Source organism: Notechis scutatus, chromosome 14 (genome assembly GCF_049901735.1).
Source record: "Notechis scutatus isolate UNSWTSFEM ecotype Mainland chromosome 14, rNotScu1.2, whole genome shotgun sequence".
NCBI lineage: Eukaryota > Metazoa > Chordata > Lepidosauria > Squamata > Elapidae > Notechis > Notechis scutatus.
Window position 1 is genome coordinate 5,326,071 of NC_142022.1, and position 17,429 is coordinate 5,343,499.

At 45.6% G+C, this 17,429-nt stretch overlaps 1 protein-coding gene across 1 annotated transcript; it reads left to right on the plus strand.

Moving 5' to 3' along the window:
• The first annotated feature begins 1,034 nt into the window (after positions 1 to 1,034).
• On the plus strand, positions 1,035 to 14,372 carry LOC113427717 (solute carrier family 22 member 6-A-like). The gene is made up of 10 exons (XM_087943712.1): positions 1,035 to 1,564; positions 3,248 to 3,351; positions 5,669 to 5,823; positions 6,631 to 6,799; positions 7,372 to 7,495; positions 9,817 to 9,932; positions 11,013 to 11,227; positions 12,069 to 12,177; positions 13,096 to 13,299; positions 14,171 to 14,372. The coding sequence occupies exons 1-10, from the start codon at positions 1,166 to 1,168 to the stop codon at positions 14,370 to 14,372; spliced, it is 1,797 nt and encodes a 598-aa protein (XP_087799838.1). The 5' UTR covers positions 1,035 to 1,165.
• Positions 14,373 to 17,429: the final 3,057 nt, after the last annotated feature.

Below are 17,429 nucleotides of genomic sequence, written 5' to 3' on the forward strand. Positions count from 1 at the left end.
AGGTGAGACTAAAACTCAGAGTCTTCTGATTCCTAGCCAAATCCAATTGTTTTTCCTCAAAGATTCCGTTTGGAGAATCTTTCTGGACCTATTACAGATTAGCAGAGTTGGAAGGGACCTTGTAGGTCATCTAGTCCAATCGCTTTTGAATCCTCAGCCTTTCCAAGACCTCAAACAGAGGATTCCCACAATTCAATAAAGCCAGACTACATCCCTAGCAAACCCATATTGACTGAGTTCTCCTAACACATTCAGCCCAACCCATAAGCCATGTTCTAGCTTAATGGCAGGGCTTGCTTCCCAGAAGAAGTCAAGAGTTAGTTTTTCTACAACACAACCCACAAACTTCTCCACTGCATTTGCTTAATGGCCGCATCGTTCACTTAACAACAGCTGCATTTTGCTTAACAACTTGTGGCCAAAATGGGACAAAACTCATCGAATTTGCTGAACAATGGAAATGTCGGGCCTAAGGAGAGAAATATGTGTATTTGCTTTCTTGGGCAGCTGGCTCTGAGCCCTGAATGCCAACGACTTAGAAGAAGAAGAAGAAAAATTCTTATTTTCTTCGACTTGGCCCGGACTGACCCCGCCGTTGCTATCTTACCTACATTCCCAAGAAATAACTCCTGGTTCTCCTTCTTTTCATCCCTCCCAACCCAAGAAAAGCAGCTAAGCTAGCTTAATTCGGCAGGGAGCTGACCCTGATCAAAAACAATCCTAAAAAACCACCACAAAGTTAACCTCACGACGCAAATGCCTGCACCTCAGCTGCCCCCGTTTCGTTCCTAAAAAGGTGCAGGAAAGAATTGGGAGTGAAATCAAAACACACCCCAGGATGACAAAAGTACAACGCACAGTGGGCAGCTGCTGAATCCTGTTTGCCCATCAGCAGGACCCATGAGGAGTTTTCTCCCGTGACCTGGTTCGCATTTCAATGCTGGAGCACATGGGCATGCCAGGAGTCCAGTTGGCATTGCGTAACCTCCGCCACGTCCTCTCTTCGCTCTGTCTTCGTTCCAGTCCTGCAAAGTAGCTAAGACGGGCATCTCCCCATCGGTAAAGCCAACTTTGGCTTTCAACAGAGTCCCTCCTCCATCATCGGTGCGGCATTTCCCCCGAGCTCGGCACCTCTACGACGTGCCACGCACCACCAAAGCCCGCCATGGCGTTCGCCGAACTCCTGGATCAAGTAGGGGGCATGGGACGCTTTCAAGGGCTCAACGTGGCCCTGTTGTGCTTCCCGATGCTCCTGATGGCAGCTCACAACCTGTTGCAGAATTTTACCGCTGCGGTTCCCGAGCATCACTGCCGAGTCGCCTTGAACAAGGCGTGCGCCAATGGGAACGCCACGGGAAATCGAGATTGTCAGGCGCTCTTGAGGGTGTTCGTACCGCAGGATGGGGCCTGGAGGCCAGAAAAGTGTTGGCGTTTTGTCACCCCCCAATGGCAGCTGTTGGAGTTTAATTCAACGGGACGGGAGCCAACGGAGGCCGAGCAGGAACCGTGTCTGGATGGGTGGACCTATGAAGGGTCGGTCTTCACATCCACCATTGTAACCGAGGTAAGAAGGATGCTCATTTATACCGACCTGGTGGAAGATTTCTAGGTTCCTTCTTGGGGTCCTCCAGCTGGGCTGGAGAGATAGATCTGTATCTAGATAGATAGATAGATAGATAGATAGATAGATAGATAGATAGATAGATAGATAGATAGATAGATAGATAGATAGATTTGTATCTAGAGAGGTAGATCTGTAGATAGATGGATAGATAGATAGATAGATAGATAGATAGATAGATAGATAGATAGATAGATAGATAGATAGATAGATAGATGGATGGATGGATGGATGGATGGATGGATGGATGGATGGATGGATGGATGGATGGATGGATGGATGGATGGATGGATGGATGGATCTGTATCTAGATAGATCTGTATCTAGATAGATGGGTAGGTAGGTAGATAGATCTCTATCTAGATAGATAGATCTGTATCTAGATAGATGGGTAGGTAGGTAGGTAGATAGATCTGTATCTAGATAGACAGATAGATAGATTTGTATCTAGAGAGAAAGATAGATGGATGGATGGATGGATGGATGGATGGATGGATAGATCTGTATCTAGATAGATAGATCTGTATCTAGATAGATGGGTAGGTAAGTAGATAGATCTATATCTAGATAGATAGATAGATTTGTATCTAGATAGATCTGTATCTAAATAGATGGGTAGGTAGGTAAGTAGATAGATCTGTATCTAGATAGATAGATAGATAGATAGATAGATAGATAGATAGATAGATAGATAGATAGATAGATAGATAGATAGATAGATAGATAGATCTGTACCTAGATAGATGGGTAGGTAGGTAGGTAGGTAGGTAGGTAGGTAGGCAGACAGACAGACAGACTGACTCCAAGTCCCATCTCTCCCAGGTGTGGTGCTGAGCATCATAGAACATAGGACTGGGGGGGACCTCAGGGGTCTTCTATTCCAACCCCCTGCTCAAAGCAGGAGACTTAATCCCATCCCAGTCAAATGGTTATTTGGTCTATTTTTGAAAACTTCCAGTGATTCCGAGAATACAGGTAGTCCTCGACTTACGACCACAGTTGAGCCCCACATTTCCCATGGCTGAGCAAGAGAGTCGTTAAGTGAGTTTCGCCCCCTTTGACCCCCTTTCTCACCACAGCTGTGAAGGGAATCTTTGCCGCTATGAAGTTAGTAACCCAGTTGGGAAGCGAATCTGGCTTTCTCCGTGGACGTTGCTGCCCGGAAGATTGCAAATGGTGGTCATGTGAACACCGCCCCCCAGGGCACTGCAACCATCATCAATACGAGTCAGTTGCCGAGCATTTGAACTTTGATCCCGTGACGGTGGGGATGCTGCAATGGTTGGGAATGTCCAAAATAGCCAGAAGTCACTTTTTTGCAGTAATGTGGTAACTTCAAACAGTCAGCAAACAGAAAAAGGTTTTAAGTTGAGGACTTCATTTATAAGGAGGCCTGCTCGATGAGGGGTTGGACTAGATGACCTCCAAGGTCCCCCGCAAGCCTGTTCTTCTGTCTTTTCTACGTTCTTGTGTCTTGGTAATGATGTTCTTCTAAGCTTCACAGGCCCTTATAGCCCTTCTCTCTCAGGTCAGTTGCGTGTGTGTGTGTGTGTGTGTGTGTGTGTGTGTGTGTGTGTGTCAACGTCCATCCGCGCTGTGGATTCTGATATTCTTATCCCCCTGCAGTGGGACTTGGTGTGCAATTTCCGGAGCCTCCAGCAGCTGGCTCAGTCTATCTACATGGCCGGTGTGCTGGTGGGTGGCATCATCTTCGGGGGCCTCTCTGACAAGTAAGAAGAAGATATATTTTTTTTCCATTTTGAAAAGAAACCAGCTTCTTTTAACCATCATTGGAAGGTTGGTAGAGGTCACAACAGATCCATCAAACATTGATTCACAGTCTAAATGCCACAGTGATTTCTTGTTGAAAGTAACTTTTTAAAGCAAACCTGTTTTGGGGACAAAATGATGAGGGAGTTATAAGATAGATAGATAGATAGATAGATAGATAGATAGATAGATAGATAGATAGATAGATAGATAGATAGATAGATAAATAGGGTAGGTAGATAGATAGGGTAGATAGATAGATAGATAGATAGATAGATAGATAGATAGATAGATAGATAGATAGATAGATAGATAGATAGATAGATAGATAGATAGGGTAGATAGGTACGTAGGTGGATAGGTAGATAGATAGATAGATAGATAGATAGATAGATAGATAGATAGATAGATAGATAGATAGATAGATAGATAGATAGATAGATAGATAGATAGACAGACAGACAGACAGACAGACGGAGTAGGTAGATGGAGTAGATAGATAGATAGATAGATAGATAGATAGATAGATAGATAGATAGATAGATAGATAGAGTAGGTAGGTAGGTAGGTAGGTAGGTAGGTAGGTAGGTAGATAGATAGATAGATAGATAGATAGATAGATAGATAGATAGATAGATAGATAGGTAGATAGAGTAGGTAGATGGAGTAGATAGATAGATAGATAGGGTAGATAGGTACGTAGGTGGATAGGTAGATAGATGATAGATAGATAGATAGATAGATGATAGATAGATAGATAGATAGATAGATAGATAGAGTAGATAGATAGATAGATAGATAGATAGGTAGATAGATAGATAGATAGATAGATAGATAGATAGATAGATAGATAGATAGATAGATAGATAGATAGATAAATAGATAAATAGGGTAGATAGGTATGTAGGTGGATAGGTAGATAGATGATAGATGATAGATAGATAGATAGATAGATAGATAGATAGATAGATAGATAAATAGGGTAGGTAGATAGATAGGGTAGATAGATAGATAGATAGATAGATAGATAGGGTAGATAGGTACGTAGGTGGATAGGTAGATAGATAGATAGATAGATAGATAGATAGATAGATAGATAGATAGATAGATAGATAGATAGATAGACAGACAGACAGACAGACAGACAGACGGAGTAGGTAGATGGAGTAGATAGATAGATAGATAGATAGATAGATAGATAGATAGATAGATAGATAGATAGGTAGAGTAGGTAGGTAGGTAGGTAGGTAGGTAGGTAGGTAGATAGATAGATAGATAGATAGATAGATAGATAGATAGATAGATAGATAGGTAGATAGAGTAGGTAGATGGAGTAGATAGATAGATAGATAGGGTAGATAGGTACGTAGGTGGATAGGTAGATAGATGATAGATAGATAGATAGATAGATAGATAGATAGATAGATAGATAGATAGATAGATAGATAGATAGATAGATAGATAGATAGATAGATAGATAGATAGATAGATAGATAGATAGATAGATAGATAGATAGATAGATAGATAGATAGATAGATAGATAGATAAATAGGGTAGATAGGTATGTAGGTGGATAGGTAGATAGATGATAGATGATAGATAGATAGATAGATAGATAGATAGATAGATAGATAGATAGATAGATAGATAGATATATTCAGCTATTCTTGCACTTTTCCTTTATATGTTTTTCCTAGTCCGTGTTTATGTTTTAGCTTTGTGTTTTTAAACTTTCAATAAAAATTAGGGTTTAAAGTATCCTGAGTCTTGAAGGGAGCTAACTCCGCACAGATAGTCCTTGATTGACGACCGCCCTAGAGCCTACAATTTCCATTGCTAAGGAAGACAGTTGTTAAGTGAGTTTTGCTCCATTTTACGACCTTTCTCGCCACCGTGGTTAAGTGAATCACAGCAATTATTAAATTAGTCACACGGTTGTTAAGTGAATCTGGTTTCCCGCGTTGAGTTTGCTTGTCTGACGGTCTCAAAAGGGGATCACATGACCCCAGGACATAAATATGAGTCAGTTGCCAAGCATCCAAATTTTGATCAGGTGACCATTTGGTCCTAAGTACGAGGTCAAGTCCTATATCACTTTTTTCAACGCCATTGAGATGGCATTTGAATGGTCACTAAATTAATGGTCGTAAGGTGAGGACTATCTGTACTTTCTTCTGGTCATCTGTCTCCCTTCTATTCTTCCTCGGGCCACACACACACACAAACTCCCTGCATGAGATGCCACAAACACACATATTTATTTTTCCTTCTTGTAGATTTGGGCGGAAGGCTTTGCTTCTCTGGTCGTGTTTCCAGATGGCGGTGTCCGGATCCTGCACGGCGTTCGTCCCCAGCTTCAGCGCTTATTGTGTCTTGCGCTTCCTAACTGGCATGGCTGTTTCCGGAGTTGGCCTCAACTGCGTGTCTTTGTGTAAGTTCCCTCCCACTGATGCCTCCTGAAAAATGGCGGGGGAATTCTGGGAGTTGAAGTCCTCCCCTCTTAAAGCATGCTGGCTGGGGAATTCTGGGAGTTGAAGTCCATCCAGCTTAAAGCATGCTGGCTAGGGAATTCTGGGAATGGAAGCCCACCCCTCTTAAAGCAGGCTGGCGGGGGAATTCTGGGAGTTGAAGTCCATCCAGCTTAAAGCATGCTGGCTGGGGAATTCTGGGAGTTGAAATCCATCCAGCTTAAAGCATGCTTTGTAGGGAATTCTGGGAGTTGAAATCCATCCAGCTTAAAGCATGCTGGCTAGGGAATTCTGGGAGTTGAAGTCCTCCCCTCTTAAAGCATGCTGGCTGGGGAATTCTGGGAGTTGAAATCCATCCAGCTTAAAGCATGCTGGCTAGGGAATTCTGGGAGTTGAAGTCCTCCCCTCTTAAAGCATGCTGGCTAGGGAATTCTGGGAGTTGAAGTCCTCCCCTCTTAAAGCATGCTGGCTAGGGAATTCTGGGAGTTGAAGTCCACCCATTTTAAATCATGCTGGCTGGGGAATTCTGGGAGTTGAAATCCACCCATCTTAAAAAAAAACAACAAGAAATTGCTGGGGAATTTTGGGAGTTGAAGTCTACATATCTCAAAGTCGCCAAGTCTGAGAAACTCTGATATAGACCCATTTTCTCCAATCTAATCTGCCTCCAACTTCCCCACCGTCAGAACCATCTCCGGAGAGTTGGGTCTCAGACCTTTAAGGTATCCAAAGTAGGCTCCATCTGTCCTGAAATCATGTTCCTTTTCCAGCTGTGGAGTGGACGCCGATGCATTCTCGAGCCACGGTCAGCATGGTGACCGGGTACAGCTACAGCGTTGGACAGTTCATCCTTGCGGGCGTGGCGTACGCCATCCGGGATTGGCGTTGGCTCCAGTTGGCCGTGTCTCTCCCCTACTTTGCCATGTTCCTCTACGGCTGGTAGGTGGCTTTGCCATCCTTTGCAAACGGAGACGCTGCACGGCAAAAGTGGGAAATTAATTTTTCCCACCTGAGAAACCGGGGCTGGTTTGCGGAGGGCGAACCAAGAGGGCTCCGAAGGCACATAGGCACGTAGTCCTCCACATACAACCACTCGTTTAGAGACGGTTCGAAGTGAAACGGCGCTGAAAAAAAGCGACTTATGTTTTCCATACTGGCTGCAGTGTGTCCCCCGTCAGGCGCCTGGCCACTGACTCATGTTTATGACGGCTTGGCAGCCTTCTGACCAGCCGCGTCAATGGGGAAGCCCGATTCACTTAACGACCGTGTCATTGATTTAAGAGCCGCAGTGATTCACTTAATGACAGTGGCAAGAAAGGGGTGTAAAACGGGGACAAAAATTTCCCGTGGCGACTGCCTCGCTCAGCGAGAGGGATTGGCACTGTGGTCGTAAGTCGAGGACTACCTGAATGCCAATGCTTCTCTTCATCCCATATGCCTGCTTCCAACCTGTGGCCTGTTTCGGCCGAGCTCATCTGTCTCTGCTGCCCTTCCATTTCTCTCTCGTGCAGGTGGTTCAGAGAGTCTGCCCGCTGGTATGCCACGGTGGGCAAACTTGACCAGGCGCTGAAAGAGCTGCAGAAAGTTGCTCAGATGAACGGGAAAAAGGATTGCCAGGACAAGCTCAGCCTTGAGGTATGAAATCCGGAAAGCAACGTGGCTGCGTTGTTTTCTTGGCAAGCAGGAGGGGAATGCCATTCCTTCCTTCCTTCCTTCCTTCCTTCCTTCCTTCCTTCCTTCCTTCCTTCCTTCCTTCCTTCCTTCCATTTTTCCTTCCTTCCTTCCTCCCTGCCTTCCTTCTTACTTTCCTTCATTCATTCTGTCTTTTCTTCCTCCCTCCCTCCCTCCCTTCTTTCTTTCCTTCATTCATCGACTTTTCTTCCTCCCTCCCTTCTTTCCTTCCTTCTTTCTCTCTTTTCTTCCCCCCTCCCTTGCTCCTTCCTTCTTTCTTCCCTCCCTCCTCTCTTTTCCTCCTTCCCTCCCTTTCTTCATATGGTCCTTCCCTTTCCTTTCTTCCTTTCTTTTCCTTTCTTTTCCCTTCCCTTCCTCTCTCCCTCCTTTACTCCCTTCCCTCCCATTCTTACTCCCTTCCTTCCCTCTCATTCTCAAATTTCCACCTTTAATATTTTTTTACAAATAACTCAAGGTGATGAACATATCCAATACTCCTTCCTTCTGTTATTTGCCTCACAACAACAACCCTGTGAAGTGGACTGGGCCGAGAGAGAGAGAGAGGGACCGGCCCATAGTCACCCAGATGGCTTTCATGCCTAAAACGGGACTGGAATTCTCTGGTTTCTACCTGTTGCCTTCACCACTAGACCAAACTGTCTGTCTGTCTGTCTCTCCCTCCCTCCCTTTCTTTCCTCCCTTCCTTTTCCTTCCTTCCTCCCCTTCCTTTCCGCTCTTCCTTCCCCCTTCCCTTCCTTTCCTCCCCTCCCCTTCTTTCCTTCCCTTCCTTTCCTCCCTTCCTTTCCTCCCCTTCCCTTCCTTTCCTCCCTTCCCTCCCTTCCTTTTCCTCCCCTCCCCTCCCTTCCTTCCTTCCCTTCCTTTCCTCCCTTCCTTTCCTCCCCTTCCCTTCCTTTCCTCCCTTCCCTCCCTTCCTTTTCCTCCCCTTCCCTTCCCTTCCTTCCTTCCCTTCCTTTCCGCTCTTCCTTCCCCCTTCCCTTCCTTTCCTCCCCTCCCCTTCTTTCCTTCCCTTCCTTTCCTCCCTTCCTTTCCTCCCCTTCCCTTCCTTTCCTCCCTTCCCTCCCTTCCTTTTCCTCCCCTCCCCTCCCCTTCCTTCCTTCCCTTCCTTTCCTCCCTTCCTTTCCTCCCCTTCCCTTCCTTTCCTCCCTTCCCTCCCTTCCTTTTCCTCCCTCCCCTCCCCTTCCTTCCTTCCCTTCCTTTCCTCCCTTCCTTTCCTCCCCTTCCCTTCCTTTCCTCCTTCCCTCCCTTCCTTTTCCTCCCCTTCCCTTCCCTTCCTTCCTCCCCTTCCTTTCCGCTCTTCCTTCCCCCTTCCCTTCCTTTCCTCCCCTCCCCTTCTTTCCTTCCCTTCCTTTCCTCCCTTCCTTTCCTCCCCTTCCCTTCCTTTCCTCCCTTCCCTCCCTTCCTTTTCCTCCCCTCCCCTCCCCTTCCTTCCTTCCCTTCCTTTCCTCCCTTCCTTTCCTCCCCTTCCCTTCCTTTCCTCCCTTCCCTCCCTTCCTTTTCCTCCCCTTCCCTTCCCTTCCTTCCTTCCCTTCCTTTCCTTCCTTCCTCCCCTTCCTTTCCGCTCTTCCTTTCCCCACTTCCCTTCCTTCCCTTCCTTTCCTCCCCTCCCCTTCCTTCCTTCCCTTCCTTTCCTCCCTTCCCTTCCTTTCCTCCCTTCCCTCCCTTCCTTTTCCTCCCCTTCCCTTCCCTTCCTTCCTTCCCTTCCTTTCCTTCCTTCCTCCCCTTCCTTTCCGCTCTTCCTTTCCCCCTTCCCTTCATTCCCTTCCCTTCCTTCCCTTCCTTCCTTCCCTTCTGCTCTTCCTTCCCTTCCCTTCCTTCCTTCCCTTCCTTTCCTCCCTTCCCTTCCTTTCCTCTCTTCCCTCCCTTCCTTTTCCTCCCCTTCCCTTCCCTTCCTTCCTCCCCTTCTTCCCTTCCTTTCCTCCCCTCCCCTTCCTTCCTTTCTTCCTTTCCTTCCTTTCCTCCCCTCCCCTTCCTTCCTTTCCTTCCTTTCCTCCCCTCCCCTTCCCTCCCCTTCCCTTCCCTCCCCCTTCCATTTCAGTTCTAGAAAAGAAATTCCCCATTAGATGAAGCACTGCATTAGGAGTTACACAGGCATCTGTGCTATGAAATGCTGCACTTTTCTCCGTGCCAGAAGTTCCAAGCACCCGGCAGTAGGCAGCCTATATCAAAATTAGCCCACCGACTGTTTAATCTTTGCAAATTCCGGCAAAGAATCTTTGCCCTGCTCAAAACAGCCTTTTCTCTTTTTTTGGCCTGTTTTTTCCCAGGTTTTGAAAGCTAATCTCCAGACGGATAATTCCTCAAACAACGCCAAGTTCCCGGTGGCTGATTTGGTGTGCACGGCATCTCTGCGCCGAATCACCGTGTGCCTTTGCTTCGTCTGGTAAGCCAAGCGGAAGGAAGGAAGATGCCCCCCAAAAGAGAAATAGGGCAAAAGCAAAACAAAGGTTTTAATTTCACTTTGCTTTGTGAATATTGATAGTCCTCAACTTACGGACTGCAATTGGGATCAGAATATCTGTGGCTAAGCAAGGCAGGTGTTAAGCCCAATTTTACTTTTTTTTTTTTGCCCTGGTTGTTAAGTGAATCGCCACCGTTGTTAAGTGAATTACATGGTCATTAAGTGAATCTGGCTTCCCCCGGGCTTGCTGGGAAGGTTGCAGATGGCGGTGACTCCAGGACGCTGCAATCGTCGTACATTCGTGCTGGTTGCCAAAAGACCCGAACTTTTTTGATTCCCACGAGGTCATAAGGATGAGAATGGGTTGCGAGCTACTTTTTTCAGCGCTGTTGTGATTTTGAAGGGGTCCATAAATGGAAAGTTTGTAAGTCGAGGACAGCCTGTAAGAATTTTCACAGAGTTCCTTTCCTACAGGGAATTTCAAAAGCTGGATCTCTTTGCTTCAATTTCAGGAGAAGAGGAGAAATATTTTCCCCACAACAACAACCCAGTGAGGTGGGTTGGACTGGAAAAGCTGGCCCAAAGTCATCCAGCTGGCTTTCATGCCTAAGGCACAACTAGAACTCACCATCTCCTAGTGCTCAGTTCAAAGTCATCAAGTGGCTTTCATCTCTAGGCAGGACTAGAACTCACAATCTCCTAGGGCTCAGTTCAAAGTCATCGGTTGGCTTTCATCCCTAGGCAGGACTAGAACTTACAATCTCCTAGGGCTCAGCCCAAAGTCACCCAGTGGCTTTCATCTCTAGGCAGAACTAGAACTTACAATCTCCTAGGGCTCAACTCAAAGTCATCAGTTGGCTTTCATCCCTAGGCAGGACTAGAACTCACAATCTCCTAGGGCTCAGCCCAAAGTCACCCAGTTGGCTTTCAACCCTAAGGCAGGACTAGAATTCACAAACTCCTAGTGCTCGGTTCAAAGTCACCCAGCCGGCTTTCGTGCCTAAAGCAGGACTAATCAGCACCAGAGGCATTTTAATTTCATTAATCCATTGGCCGCTCCAGGTTCTCCACCAGCTTTGCCTATTATGGTCTGGCGATGGACCTGCAGAATTTTGGCGTCAGCGTCTACCTTATCCAGGTGATATTCGGTGCGGTAGACATTCCTGCAAAGTTGGTGGCTTTCCTTGTGATCTCCTATTCCGGCCGTCGGATCGCTCAGGCGTTGAGCCTCATCTTAGCTGGGCTGTCCATCGGGGGAAACATCTTTGTGTCCCATGGTAAGTTTCCAGGAACGGACCGACCAATAATTTTATTTCCGCAAAGCAAAATTATGTTGCAGTTGAGTTTTATCTTCACAACAACCCTGTAAGGTAGGACAGGCGGAGGAGTCGCCGGCCTGTACTTGCCTGGCGAGGTTTTGATAATATGCGCTTAGTTCTAATCACTATTTCTGAATCAATCAAACATTGAAGGCTGCAAATGGCCTGGAATTATTGCGGCAAATATCCCAGCGCGATTCACACACAGCTTCTTAGCCTGAAATCACAAGATAATTCTGGCAAAAATATGAAAGCTTGCAACACCCTTGAAGGCCAGCAGAGGGCAGCTAAGGGACAGAGAAAAACTGGGTTTTGGTGCCATCTAGTGTCTGTTTATGCATTTGCACAACCAAAACCTGAAAGCCGTTAATATCAGGGGTGTCCAACCTTGGCAACTTTAAGACTTGTGAACTTCAACTCCCAGAATCCACAAATTTTGAAGTTACCAAGGTTGGACACCTGATGTTATTCTGCATTTCTTTCAAACCACTGGTTTATTTTAGCCAATGTTTATTGTTCAACTGTTAAGTAGTTGCGACGGTAACTCTGGGCAGCTAACCTAGGATTAAAATTCAGCATGATATTTTTCTGGATGTGTGTCCAAATCAAGAAGACATATTCTGGCTGTATGGGATGCGCCGATTCACCCATAGGACTTTCCAAAGTAATATAACTACTAAGTAATATAACTAGGGTGCTGAACTAGAACTCGCCTCCTCCCAGTTTCTGATCCGGCACCTTCGCCAATAAACCAAAGTCACGTCACAGCAACACCCAGTGGTTTTCTGATCTTCTCTAGATATGCAGATTCTGAGGACCGTCTTTGCTGTCTTTGGGAAAGGATGTCTAGGCGCATCTTTCAACTGTGTCTTCTTATACACCGGAGAACTCTACCCTACAGTGATCAGGTACCACTCAGCAATATTCTGGGATAATGTTAAAAACAGCCCACCAAGGTCTATTTGCCTGTGAAAACATGGGAGGATGACTTTTGTTGCAGCATAATCATGGAATTAAAGAGAGGGAAATCTCAGAATACAGGAAGTCCTCCGCTTATGACCACCGTTGAGCCCAAAATTTATGTTGTTCAGTGAGACATTTATTAAGGGAGTTTTTGCGCCATTTTGCACAACTTTTCTTGCCACATTGGGTAAGTGAATCACACATCATCCTCATTTAATGACCCCATCATCCCTTGCGGGGTGGAGTCTGGGCAAATGAATGGAGCTACCAGAGTGTTTAATGGCCGGATGCCTTTCCTGTTGCCAATGAGGAGTTTCGTTCGGCAGATATAATCTCCTTGTGCCCAGAGGGAGAAATATCTGCCTCTACCTAGGATTGAACTCGCAGCCTCCTGATTGTGAGGCGAGAGCTCCGCCTCTAGGCCACTGCGCCACTCTGTTCAGTGAATCCCTGCAGCTGTTAAATTACTAACATGGTTGTTAAGTGAATCGAGCTTTCCCGTTAACTTGGCTTGTCCGAAACTCACAAAAGGTGATCACGGTGACTCCTGGACACCGCAACCGTCATAAGCGCGAGTCGGTTGTCAAGCAGTCCGAACGTAAATCATGTGACCATGGGGATGCTGCAAGGAAGGTCATGTGTGGGTCGCTTAACGACCGTACCGCTTAACAACGAATTTTTCCAACTCTCCATTGTGGCTGTAAGCCTAGGGCTAACTGTGTGCTATAACTCCCAAGTGCCCAGGCCAGGTGCAAGGGATATTGGGAGTTGTAGATCGACCACACCCAGGGAACTGAGTTGCCCCTACCCGGGTGAATGATGAGCCTAAGAAAAACTGAATCCTTCCCTCTGTTGCGTATCAGGCAAACCGGAATGGGCTTTGGAAACACCATGGCCCGTGTCGGAGGGATTGTGGCCCCTCTGGTGAGGATGACCGGCGAGTATCTTCCATCCCTTCCCCTTGTCATCTATGCCACGGCCCCCATCATCTCTGGGATGGCTGCCTGTTTCCTGCCCGAGACTTTAAATGTGCCGCTACCAGATACCATAGAAGACGTGGAGACCAGGTCAGTTGTAATAGGGACTCGCTGGTCCTTGTTTGTTGGGTGCTTAATTGCCTCTTGAAAATTCTTTCTAGATTAGGGTGGTGGGAGGGGAGGGGAAATGGGAAGGATCTGTTTTAGGAGACAGTTGACATCAAGCGAATCAAAAGGCGCGTTTTTGAATTAATAAGCCAGGATCCATCAACGTTGGGCCTTGATTTAGTTCAATGTTTCTTGGTGAGAGTTTTCAAAAAGTGGTTTGCCATCGCCTCCTTCCTAGGGCTGACAGCAAGTGACTGGCCCAGGGTCACCCAGCTGGCCTTGTGCCTAAGGCAAGACTTTAACTCGCCATCTCCTGGTGATTGGCCCAAAGTCACATAGCTCAGGGGTCTCCAACCTTGGCAACTTTAAGCCTGGTGGACTTCAACTCCCAGAATTCCCTAGCCAGCAAAGTTGGCTGGGGAACTCTGGGAGTTGAAGTCTGCCAGGCTTAAAAGTTGTCAAGGTTGGAGACCCCTGACATAGCTGGCTTTCATGCCTAAAGCGGGACTAGAACTCCCTGGCTCCTGGTGATTGGCCCAAAGCTACCCTGCCTAAGGTGGGACTAGAACTCATCACATCCTGGTGATTGGCCCTAAGTCACCCAGCTGGCTTTCATGCCTAAGGTTAAACTAGAACTCCCCATCTCCTGGTGATTGGCCTAAAGTCACCCAGTCAGTATTTATGTCTAAGGCAGCACTAGAACTCACAGTCTTCTGGTTTCCAGCCTAGTGTCTTGACCACTGCAACAAACTACCTTTCAATATTTTGTGTTACTTTGCCAAGTGGATGCCTTAAACTGCCCCCCCCGCCGCCTTTAAATTCTTCTTCCTCTTTTAAAATTGTCCTGTCTTAGGAACACGGAGGGAGAAAAGCGAGAAAACGGCAGAAAAGACCAGGTTTGTCATCCAGGCGCAGTTCTGCTGGATATGACAGAAATCAAAGAGACAGAAAAAGATCCCAGGCTACCAGAAAACCTGCGAAACACAGAAGGAGTTAAAACGGAAGCTTGCTCTGACATCCCCAAAGGAGCCATCACGATTTCCAATGCATTATGATAATGTTATTAAACTCAGTAATAGCTCCTTTTAAAAACAACAAAACATCATCTTGCTTTCTTACAGCATATCCAAGTGGAGGCATTTCCTAACTAGAAAATTCCAAATAAGGGTGAACAACCAAGATTAACCCAGAGATGGGTTTTGAAATCTGTCTGCAACTGATCGGATTTTTAATATCATCAATTGGTTCCTCTTCCTTGCTGGGGAGGCCGAAAGTAGAAAAAGAAAAGTTTGTTTGTTTGTTTGTTTGTTGCCTGCATTGTTTTTACAAAGAACTCAAAGTGGCCAGCATATCCAACACAGCTTTCTCCTCCTGTTTTCCCCACAACAACAACAACCCAGTGAGGTGGGTTAGGCTCAGAGAGAGAGGGACTGGCCCAAAGTCACCCAGATGGCTTTCATGCCTAAGGCGGGATTAGAACTCACCACCTCCTGGTGATTGGCCCTAAATTATCAAACTGGCTTTTGTACCGAAGGCAGGACTAGAACTCCCAGCCTCCTGGTGATTGGCCCGAAGTCACTCATTCAGTTTCCATGCCTAGAATTCACCGTCTCCTGTTGATTTGCCCAAAGTTACCCAGCCGGCTTTCATGCCTAAGGCAGGACTAGAATTCACTGTCTCCTGGTTTCTAGACTGGTGCCTTAACTAGTAGACTAAACTGGGTCTCACTGACAGTATAATTATAGTTAGCTGGGAAATGGCACCTATAAATCCAAATTAAACATTGAAACGAAAAAAACCCTTTAATTTGAAAATACCCAAGTGATTGGGTTCTGTAATACACAATGCCCCCAAAATAGACAACGATTCAGTTTAAAGTGACCGTTTGTTTCTCACAACATCTTGAGATGACAACCTCCAATTCTACTGGATTGACATGTGCAGATAATCCTTGACCTACGGTCATTCATTAAACAACTGTTTGAAGTTTATAATGACACTAAAAAAAAGAGACTTCCATCCAATTGCTTCTCATACTTACGACTTGCAGCCTCTCCACAGTCACGTGATCAAAAAATTCATGTACTTGGCAATCTACATGTATTTATGACAGCTGCTCCTCATTTGCGACCATTCCAGCAGGCCTCTAACAATCCAAATCAATGGGGAAGGGAGCCAGGTTCACTTAACAATTGCATGATGTGATTTGGTTTAACGACCATGATTTAAAAAAAACAAACGGAAAATCAGTCACAACTCACATAAAAAACGCCCCTTGCTCAACCGTGGAAATTCTGCTCCCAACGGTGGTTTTAAGTCAAGGTTGTAAGTCCCAACTGTATGAACTCAAGTCTTTTTACAAGTTTCCTTTGGAAAGATAAATCAGAGCAAAACTTTTGGGGAAAGAAAGAAAGGCAGTTAAAACTTGGGAAGTAGTTATCTAACCGAAATATAGCAACCTGTGCAAAGTTCACAATCTGCAAGGCTGAATAATGGGCCAGCCTTTGCAATAAAAACCCAAATCGAGGGATATCTCGGGGAAAAGACTCCATGTGTGCAAATATGTTACATTCAATTTTACTAGGCCTATTAGAAAAGGAACAATTAGCTGTTCCTATTATCTAATAAACTAATTATAAAGGACTGAGTTGCCATGCCATATTTAGCGAGGTCAGTGGAAAAAGGGGGAGGTTAATGTGTTGGGTTATTCTGATTTGCAAATAGATATCCCAGTCTTTTAATCTACTAGACTTTTAAACTACTCTTCCTCAACAGAAAAATCAAAATAACAGCATTGGAAGGGACCTCAGAGGTCTTCTAGTCCAACCCATTAAAAAAAGCATTACTGTAATTGATCCCGACGGCTAATTCCAAAGAGCTTCAGTTTCCATCCATGTCATGGAAACACCAAAAAACAGAAATGCCCCATTTCTTCTACTCAGTCCTCCAAGAAAACGATCTTGGAGGGAACAAGATGTCGAGAGAAGGTGTCAGTCTAGCCATTGTAGGACTCAGTGGCAAGGCGTGGCAAGGAGAGAGAACATGGCTGCAAGCAACAAATCACACCTATTTCTTTCTCTGTGGCCGGTAGGGAAAAGGCTAGAGATGTATTGAAAGTTGGCAACTTTTGAGTTATATGGACTTTAACTCCCAGAATTCCCCAGCCAGCCATGATGGGGAAAATAAAAAGTGGATTATTTTTTTTGCAAAGCATGAAACTTCCTTGAAGCTTTATTCATCGGCTGATGCAGCTAAAGTTTTTCAGCAAAAAAAAAAGAAAGGTTTAACAGAACAACACAGTTGGAAGGGACCTTGGAGGTCATCCAGTACACCCCCCCTGCTTCAGCAGGAGACCCTCTCCCATTTCAGACAAACGGCTGTCCACTCTCTTCTTAAAAACCTCCAGTGATGAATCACCCACAACTTCTGGTGGTAAGCAGTTCCACTGATTCATTGTTGTAATTGCTGCCAGGAAATTGTTCCCTTTTGTTCGACTTTAGTTCTCAAGGCAGCCCATTCAGGGCTCCGCAAAGGAGACAAAAACTGATTTTAATTGCTGGTTTCTCTTGGCCATCTAGTTAGCGTGTGTGTGTGTGTGTTGCACATAACAACAACAACAAGGAAAAAAATCCTCAAACTGGCTCTATTGAACTGCCTTCAATTCAAGGACTGACCTTGCCTTGCCAATTTGATTCAGAACACTTCCTGGCTTGGAGAGTTGATCCAACAGCTGTGAAATCCAGCCATCCCACCCTATCTCTTCCCCAAGAAACAACAACAAATAAAGAATATCGCATATTATCTTTGTAGCCCCTATCAGGCAGATAAGCTTGGGGGGGGGGGGGAATCCGATGATGCCTTCTTAGGAAATTGTTTAACCAGGATAACTCAGGGCTGTCTGTCCACGCAACTTGTTAATTGTTCACTAACTACAGAAACCAGTTTGAGCAAGAAGAGCCAGCTTAAAAAACAGCCCCCCCTCCACCAAAAAAAAAAGAGCTGTAATATCTAACGACCAAAATCTAATTTTGAAAATCTCTGTTTCCTTTCAGGGGCTGAAGGGGAGTTTCCTTCCCCTTTACCCCATCCCTAGAACCAGCCCAATTTTTTTT